Source organism: Sinocyclocheilus grahami, unplaced genomic scaffold (assembly GCF_001515645.1).
Source record: "Sinocyclocheilus grahami isolate Dianchi unplaced genomic scaffold, SAMN03320097.WGS_v1.1 scaffold17640.1, whole genome shotgun sequence".
Classification (NCBI taxonomy): domain Eukaryota; kingdom Metazoa; phylum Chordata; class Actinopteri; order Cypriniformes; family Cyprinidae; genus Sinocyclocheilus; species Sinocyclocheilus grahami.
In genome coordinates this window covers 1-2,026 of record NW_015516715.1, presented here as the reverse complement: position 1 = coordinate 2,026, position 2,026 = coordinate 1, and the positions used below count along the sequence as shown (strand labels likewise).

The 2,026-nt window shown below is 39.8% G+C and overlaps 1 protein-coding gene across 1 annotated transcript in view; it reads right to left on the bottom strand.

Annotated features, from left to right (window-relative positions):
- Positions 1 to 1,912, bottom strand: part of LOC107579475 (uncharacterized) — a gene marked incomplete at its 5' end in the record, with an annotated part of 4,170 nt that extends 2,258 nt beyond the window's left edge. Inside the window, 5 exons of the mRNA XM_016265306.1 lie at positions 48 to 289; positions 430 to 534; positions 1,160 to 1,411; positions 1,491 to 1,529; positions 1,619 to 1,912. Of these exons, the coding sequence (XP_016120792.1) occupies positions 48 to 289; positions 430 to 534; positions 1,160 to 1,411; positions 1,491 to 1,529; positions 1,619 to 1,912 (932 nt within the window). The remainder of the gene's footprint in view (positions 1 to 47; positions 290 to 429; positions 535 to 1,159; positions 1,412 to 1,490; positions 1,530 to 1,618) is intronic.
- Positions 1,913 to 2,026: the final 114 nt, after the last annotated feature.

The window sequence follows — 2,026 nt, the reverse complement described above, 5'->3', positions numbered from 1 at the left end:
CTTATTAAACAGAATCTGAGGTTAAGCCTGAGATGGATTGGCCTTCACTTACACCGAGGGCTGAGTTCTGCCACTCTGCTCAGTAGTCTGTCGGCGTCCTGTGCCTTCTCTATATACAGGGACACTAGGGCTTCCAGCTGGGCGGCGTCTTCAATGCCGACCCCTTCCAGAAGGTACTCTCTGACCGTCCGACGTGGCAAACCCACCGCCACACCAACCTCACAGACATTAAACCTAATCTCATCCCCCACAGTCAAGCCCAGCTGAGTCATGACCTGCTGCAGGCCTCCTGATGGAGAATCAGACATGGACAACATCAGTTGACCAAAATTATTTTTTTTAGCTTTGAGCAAATTTACCAGCCATAAATATTTCTTCAGTCTCTCATAGTTTTCAACAAAATGAGTATAATGTTGAAATGTGAACTACCTGACAGAGGTAAAGCTGCTCTCAAGTGATCTCTAGTTTCCTCCACTGCTATCGGCACAATGCTGCCTTCTGGTTCTTTATCAAGGTCTTCCACCAAACTGTTTACTGAAAAATGAGAAGAGTGTAAAGAAAATTTGATAACAGGTGGCTGAATTCCTGGCTGAAACAATATTAAGAGTTCTAACTGATGTTTATTACTTTTCTGAGGTAATATTTTTTGCGGAAACTGGATACACTACCATAAAAAAGTTTGAGGTAAAAAAAAAAGAAAGAAAAATGTATACTTCTATTCAGCAAAGAGGCATTAAATTAATCAAAGTGACAGTAAAGACATTTTTAATGTTACACATTTTCTATTTCTAATAATTACTGTTCATTGAACTTTCAAATGATATTTAAATGATTTCTGAAGGATCATGTCACATTGAAGACTGGAGTAATGATGCTGATCATCCCAGGAATAAATTACATTTTAAAATATATTGAAATGGAAAACAGTTACTTGAAATTGTAATAATATATCATCATATTATTGTTTTTATAATACTATTATGTTTTCTATCAAATAAATGCAGTCTTGATGAGCAAAAGAGACTTCTTTCATAACCATTTAAAAATATTAATTATTCCAAGCATTTGACCAGTAGTGCACATTACAATATTACATGCATTTAGAATATAATATTGCATGCATCACCACTCTAGATTCTGCTAGAAAAGTTGTACTGACCATTAAGTTCCTCAGCTAGTTGCTCGTCTTCATTCTGTAGCGCTGTGTAAAAGCTCATGCACACTTTTTCTCCTTTCTTCAGGCAGATGGACAGCAGAGTTTGTGCTTGCTGGGTTGGGATGGGTATTGCTTGGATTTTCTCCAGTTCCAACTGAGTCAGAATGCCGCTGGAGAAGAGATCGTAGGAGACCGGCAGAACAGAACAGCCCAAGCGTGAGCACAGAACATTAAACTGGGCCTGTAGCTGACGTTCTGCATGGAGACAGGACAATGATGAGGAATGGGAGACATTACATATATATTAAGTAAAAGTGAAAATTCTGTGTCCTACCTGTTGGACCTTGCTTAATGCCTGGTGGTTGGGAGTGATCTAATATGAGAGCGCAAAACATTTTAGTATTTACGTTATGCTACTGCATTTATGTTTTAAGACAGAATGCAACTTCAGTCATCGCATACCTTCTTCTGAGGTCAACCAGGTTTGTAGACGCGGGTAATGTTTCTTGCATTTCTTCAGACACTCCATGAAACTAGAGGCACCACTTTCATCCATCTGTGCGTCAACAATTTCTAGAAGTTTTCGGACTTTGTTGGGCGGCGTTCGCTCAGCTTCAATTTCATAACAGTTTTCTCTAGAGAACAGCCCTACAGATATAACACTGTCTAGCAGAGGGCCCAGGTGATAGAGGGCATCCACTAGAAGCATCTGTGAAGATAGGAGCCGGGCCTTCACAGTTTGCTTCTCCTCTGCTCCTATAGGGAGAGTGGGATAAGATGAGCCATTTTTCACACAAGTAACACTCAGATTTTACAAATGTTTCTACTAAATCTGCTGTAAAGGGTGGTCTATTTAAGCCCACTGAAATG